Source organism: Cydia fagiglandana, chromosome 9, assembly GCF_963556715.1.
Source record: "Cydia fagiglandana chromosome 9, ilCydFagi1.1, whole genome shotgun sequence".
NCBI classification, from domain to species: Eukaryota; Metazoa; Arthropoda; class Insecta; order Lepidoptera; family Tortricidae; genus Cydia; species Cydia fagiglandana.
The window spans coordinates 1,190,350-1,197,210 of record NC_085940.1 but is presented as its reverse complement, the minus strand read 5'-3'; the positions used below and the strand labels follow the sequence as shown (position 1 = coordinate 1,197,210).

General features: G+C 37.9%; 1 protein-coding gene across 1 annotated transcript; it reads left to right on the top strand.

Annotated features, from left to right (window-relative positions):
- The first annotated feature begins 1,181 nt into the window (after window positions 1-1,181).
- LOC134667117 (uridine 5'-monophosphate synthase) lies at window positions 1,182-5,148 on the top strand. Its single transcript, XM_063524399.1, has 4 exons — window positions 1,182-1,391; window positions 1,796-2,270; window positions 2,558-3,027; window positions 4,725-5,148. The coding sequence occupies exons 1-4, from the start codon at window positions 1,245-1,247 to the stop codon at window positions 5,055-5,057; spliced, it is 1,425 nt and encodes a 474-aa protein (XP_063380469.1). The 5' UTR covers window positions 1,182-1,244; the 3' UTR covers window positions 5,058-5,148.
- Window positions 5,149-6,861: the final 1,713 nt, after the last annotated feature.

Genomic DNA, 6,861 nt, shown 5'->3' with positions numbered 1-6,861 from the left:
ATTGTAAAGGGCTTTTTTAATAGTGCTAAAAGTAAGAGGGTAAAATGTACATTTATGAGACGAAAACTATAACAAAAGTAGATTTTACCTTCAATTTCCGCCATTGCGTCAAAATCAGTCAATCCCAGAACTTCTGAAAACAAGAAAAACCTTGAAACTACTTTTAAAAGTAAAAACTTTCAGCACCAAGCCGTTACGTTGACTCAAAAAAAGAACATGAAATGGTGCTCCCCCTCTAATTCCTACCAACGGCGCCACCGCTCCCCTCCGTATAGGGGTGACTACCCTTTGTCCCTAGCTTCCCCTATTGGAGGGGACCCTCCCCACTTCGGACCGACGGGGAGGGTGGGCAAACCTTACCCTTGCATTGATTCAAAATCTACCTGGGTTTCTAAATTCGGTCGCGATGTTGTGAAGTAATAATAATACAGAAGAAGATATTTTAGGGGTTTAGAAGAGTTTTAATTGGTTAATATCCTTTTTTCGGCGCGAAAAAGTTCACGGTTTTTACATGTAAATTAATTATATTTAAATTGATATAGGTGATTATGATAAATCGGAAAACTCACCGTGGCTATTAGAAATCCAGCATATGCCAGTATTTTACAGTAATTACTGGATACAATAAAATAATATAACACAGTTGGCACAAACACGACAACACCTTTCACCATCACCCACAACAAAACAAATGAACGAACTGACATGACATGAGTGATGGAAGAAGGAAGTGAGTGAACTGAGTAACATGAAATGAATGGAAACATGAACCTAGTATTTTAACTGGATCTGGCATGTGGGGTGGCAGGAAATGACCGAAAGGGATAGTCTTATGTATCTTTCAGTAGGAGTAGCAGCAAAAGAGCTATTATTGTTTGTCCTTGTCACAGTCTCAGATTGTTTTTATTCCCCACGGTAAATTTAGTATGGATTATGGTGGGCAACAAATAAATTCGACCAATCATAGCGTCGCATTGCGTAGGTTTTGTCTCTCATGGAGGCACGCGTGTAGCACTTCTATAGGATCCTACCTTCTATGAGTTGACTCTTTTTTATGGCTCACTCTCAATCAAAGAATATAATACTCACGCTCTCAATCAAAGAGTAAAGTAAGTATAATCTCTCAATGCTCTCAGTGTCACTGTCACAGACGTCACCGTACTTACAGTGTCAGTCAACTGCCAAGAGTGCCAATTTCACGTGTTGTTTTATTAAATATAAAAACTTTAATAACAAAACCAAAAATGGGGTTTGATAATAAACTAGAAGAATTAGCCGTGAAACTGTTTACTATCGATGCTGTAAAGTTTGGGGACTTTATGACCAAGAGTGGCATAAAAACACCGGTGTACTTTGACTTGAGGGTTATAGTCAGTTATCCAGATGTAATGGTAATTATTAATTAGTCTCGTTTAGACCCTAATCAATGTTGTCCGTGTCGGATCATTTGTTTATCTACATAATATGCTAGCTTTACCATGTCATGTCATCATCATCATCATCTCAGCCATAAGACGTCCACTGCTGAACATAGGCCTCCCCCGTTGGACCTCCATTCGTACCGGTTGGAAGCGACCCGCATCCAGCGTCTTCCGGCGGCCTTAACAAGATCGTCCGTCCATCTTGTGGGTGGACGTCCAACGCTGCGCTTGCCAGTCCGTGGTCTCCACTCGAGCACTTTTCGACCCCATCGGCCATCTTCTCTGCGCGCAATGTGGCCTGGCCATTGCCACTTCAGCTTGCTAATCCGGTGGTCATACCATGTCATGTGTATGTATTTAATTGCTATTTACAGGAATTGATATCAACTCTACTGTACGACTTTGCTGTAAAGGCTAGTAATTGCAATCATTTATGCGGCGTTCCTTACACAGCTCTGCCAGTAGCAACGTTGCTCAGTATCCAAGCTAAAAAGCCTATGCTCATGCGGCGTAAGGAAGCCAAAGGCTATGGAACCAAAAAAATGATTGAAGGGCATTACAAGACCGGAGAAACCTGTCTTATTATTGAAGACGTAGTGACTTCCGGCTCCAGCGTACTGGAAACTGTTAAAGATTTGAATAAGGAAGGTCTCAAAGCTGAAGAGGCGGTCATTATACTGGACCGGGAGCAGGGTGGCCGAAAAAACCTTGAGTCAAATGGTGTTCAAATGAAAGCTTTATTTACTATGACGCAATTTATTGATATACTGGCAAAGCACAATAAAATCACAGCTGAAACTGCTGAGAATGTTAAAGAATATTTCAGAACTACTAAAGCACCAGCTACTAGTATGTATTTTTATAATTTAATTTTTCCTCTCTCTTATGACACTAAAAAGTTTTCTTATGACACTGCCAATATAAATAAATTTCACAATGAATTCCTGTTGACTTGTATCTAAAATCATTTAATATGATTTTTTATTTTTCAAAATGCCAATTCGATCTAACAGATTCAAGGTATTTCCAATAGACATAGAGATCTGAATTTAGTTAGTTACCCCTCTAATCTTAAATTGAGGAATATATTGTTAGATAATATTCAAGTAGTAAAGTTTCATTTATTATATTTTCAGAAGAGCCTGTGGATAGGACCGCACTGCCTTACGAGAAGCGAGCTGAGCTTGCAACAAACCAGATCTCAAAACAGCTGTTCCAAATAATAGCACAGAAGAAAACCAACCTCTGTATCTCAGTTGATTTGACGTCTACTACAAAAATATTAGACCTTCTAGAGAAAGTAGGAGAGCATGTATGCTTAGTCAAAACACATGTAGACATCATTGAAGACTTTAATTCTGATTTTGTTACACAAATCAAGCAGCTGGCTCAGAGATTTAACTTTTTAATTTTGGAGGACAGGAAATATGCAGATATTGGCAACACTGTGGCTCTCCAGTACTTGAAAGGGCTGTACAAAATTGGGGAGTGGGCGGATTGTGTGACAGTACATTCCTTGCCAGGGGAAGGTATTTTGAAAGCTTTGAATGGGTCTACAAATGGAGTCAGTCGAGGTGTCTTCTTATTGGCCGAGATGAGCAGTGAGGTAAATATAATTATGACGCTGCTATTAATAGTCTTGCCTTACCATGTACATGATTCTAGTTGTAGTACCTACAATAATAAAAGCAAGCCAGACAGCAATTTCCTAATTTATACTAAGGCACAGAATTTCCTTACTAAGTATATACATACATAAATCACATGTACATACATACATATAATGGTTACATATCAGAATACCGAAAATCGATTTACCTAATGTTGAATCACCTATGCTCGTTTCACCTATTTTTTTAAATACCTAATGATCAATTAACCTAAGCTCATAACACCTAATGAACGAATTACCTATTGCACGTTTCACCTACAATTGGTTTACCTAAGCTCAGAATACCTATGCTCGATTTACCTAAAGTTGAAAGACCTAATACTCGAAATACCGAAAGCTAATATACCTAATACACGAAACACCTAATTTTGATATACCTAATGCACGAAATACCTAAACTCGGTATACCTAATGATCGAATTGCCCAAAGTTAACATACCTACTGCACGATTTACCTAAAGTCGGTATACCTAATGATCGAATTACCTAAAGTTAACATACCTAATGAACGAAATATGTACCTAAAATAAAAAATATAGTTATTGTTTAGTAGAATATTATTATTAATATAATAATACACTTGGTAGCCAAATCATTCAATTTATAGTTTTTAGTATAATATAAGGTCTAGTCATTTGCCAGAGTCGAGATAGGTGCGACGACGAGTAAAGAGAGGAGGAGCGTGTTAGGTTAACTGCGACCAAACAGTGCCAAAACCGACTATTATTTCATCGTCATGATGTTAACTTACAAAAATTAAGTGTTTGATAAGATAGGATAAGATAACTAATTTTGTATCAGACTTACAAAATCATTCTACTACCTAAAAAGTAGCGTTTCGAAAAGTGTATTTTTAAGTTTTTATCCGAACAAACTGTTTCTACTGTAAGATTGAGAAATCATACGAATTATTAGGTGGAATTGCCACTTGATCATTCGGCAAAATGATATGAATTTTGTTCTAGGTATATAGACTTTAGGTATTCCGTGCATTAGGAATATCGACATTAGGTAATTCGTGCAGGAAGTATATCAACTTTAGGTATTTCGTGCGATAGGTTTAACAGTTTTAGGTATTTCGTCCATTATGTAAATCAAGTTTAGGTACATCGTTCATTAGGTATATCAGCTTTAGGTGTATCGTCCATTAGGTATATCAGCTATAGGTGATTCGTGCATTAGGTATAATAGCTTTAGGTGAAATGTGCAATAGGTAAAACATGCATTAGGTACATCGTGCATTAGGTGTTTCGTCCATTAGGTTATTTGAGCTTAGGTATTATAAACTTAGGTCAGTCAATGTTTAGGTAAAATGATCGATAGGTAATTTGAAAATAGGTGAATCAAGCATAGGTGATTCAACTTTAGGTAAATCAGTTTTCGGTATTCTGATATGCAACCCATATAATCACGCCTATTTCCCGGAGGGGTAGGCAGATACCACGGATGTCCACATGCTACGATCCTGAGATGTACTTGACATGAATTCACATGTACAGCTGTAAAATGATGATCTATACTTTTTTTTAAAATGTGTTTCTCTCCAAATTGACAGAGTAAAATTATATTTTTTTGCTTTATAATATACCCCCCCCCCCCAGGTATAGAAATTTTATCAATTACGTTTTCAGGGCAACCTCATCACATCAGACTACACCAAAGCAACAGTAGACATGTCAGCAAAGTACCCAGACCTGATCACCGGCTTTGTCTGTCAAAACAAAGACACTTTCAAAGATCCAGGTCTAATCCAGCTGACACCTGGAGTACAGCTGGAAACTTCCGGAGACAGCCTGGGCCAGATTTATAATACCCCAGAGAAAGTTATACTGGAGAAGGGTGCGGACATTGCGGTGGTGGGCAGAGGGATTGTGGCAGCGAAGAGCCCGGAAACACAGGCTATTGTGTATAAGGAAGCTCTTTGGAAGTGTTACATGAAGAGAATATCCGGGAAAGTGGAATAAAACTTCTTTAGCCAACATCTTCCCTTGCTAAAAAATTGAGGCGCAGAAAGTTATTCACCCGATATTTAGAATTTACCGTTCGATTTTTTAGCATTAGAATAAGACTACGCGATCTTGACGTGTCTTTTAATTGAAAATGCTTTTTAAAAATCAGTAACTATTACTTATGAAAGCAAAAGAATGTATTTAATTGTATATGGTTCATAATTGTTACATATTTGCCTTGACTATTTAAAAAAAAATTTCATTAAAAAGACACGTCAAGATTGTTTACCTTTTTTACTAACGCTACGTCTTACGTAGGCGAACAACGCGCGAACGCCTGACATTCGCGTGCAAATCGCGCCGCACCGCGTTCGCAACGAGATCGCTTACGTAGGACACTTCTATGGGCATCAAAGGATTGATTTCGCCGCGCCGCGCCGCGCCGCGTTCGCGCGTTGTTCGCCTACGTAAGACGTAGCGTTATGCTAATAAAACGAACTATAGCAACTGTCTTAGGTTTTTATAGATGGCGCCAGTATTGGTTTTTTGTTCTATGAGATTTGAGATAAAATTAAAAAAACAATAACAAGGGTTATTACACTATACCTAGGATTGCCAGCTAAAATCTTTGCTGGCGCCATCTGTAAAATACTTCCAATCTATTTGGGTGACATTAGGTAATGTTGACCAGACCAGACTATATTGGACCAAATTAAGAATCTACAAAGTAATATGATATAAGATATTTTAATAATTAAGTGTTATAGATAAAGGATAATTTAATTTGTTGATCACTTAACCTTTTGAACGCCACAGACGGCAATTGACGTCAACGCAAAATCGTGACAACGACGCCAAAGACGGCATTTGACGTCGATCGTTTTTAGGGTTCCGTACCCAAAGGGTAAAACGGGACCCTCTATTACTAAGACTCTGCTGTCCGTCCGTCCGTCCTTCCGTCTGTCACCAGGCTGTATCTCACGAACCGTGATAGCTAGACAGTTGAAATTTTCACAGATGATGATTTCTGTTGCCGCTATAACAACAAATACTAAAAACAGAATAAAATAAAGATTTAAGTGGGGCTCCCATACAACAAACGTGATTTTTGACCGAAGTTAAGCAACGTCGGGCGGGGTCAGTACTTGGATGGGTGATCGTTTTTTTTTGCATTATGGTACGGAACCCTTCATGCGCGAGTCCGACTCGCACTTGCCCGGTTTTTTGATGGATATCTACTGAAAAACACCTCACTTTTAAGGTGGCATTATTTATTCACAAAACTAAATTTTAATTCCGTGGCGTCAGTGGCACGGCAAATGGATGCGCCGTTTGACGTTTTGCTGTGATAAGTTCCTTCAGATTTGGTGCTATTTGTTGCCATCAATCAATACATGTCAATGTATACAATTATACATTCCTACATTTTTAACAGTACATATATTTGGATATTATTTCTTTAGATTAAGTAGATTTGGATAGTGTGAGAAATTACTATTTTTTAAATTAAAATAGTGTATCTATTATTTGTGTATTAGTGTTAACCATTGAACCCTATAATTATTAGATATAAAACCTATAGGTATTACAGCAATGTTCTGCCATCAGAGTGCAGCACTAAGCTAGCTAGTAAACCAGAGTAACTTATTCATACAGTGCCTTAAATTGTTTTATGACAAGTTTTCACAGACAATAAAATATGACATGTAAATGACTTATATAGAACCATCTGTTGACCCAGAATTTCCTCCTTTGGACAATAGACCAGATGAGTGTGCAGTGTTACCTTTAGGCTCCGTCACACAGGCGCTTTTTGTGG

Excerpts from the sequence above, each read along its gene's own strand:
- LOC134667117 (XM_063524399.1), top strand. The coding sequence starts at position 1,245 with ATGGGGTTTGATAATAAACTAGAAGAATTAGCCGTGAAACTGTTTACT. Across the intron at positions 1,392-1,795 it reads TCAGTTATCCAGATGTAATG|GAATTGATATCAACTCTACT; the intron begins GTAATTATTAAT and ends TGCTATTTACAG. Across the intron at positions 3,028-4,724 it reads TGGCCGAGATGAGCAGTGAG|GGCAACCTCATCACATCAGA; the intron begins GTAAATATAATT and ends TTACGTTTTCAG.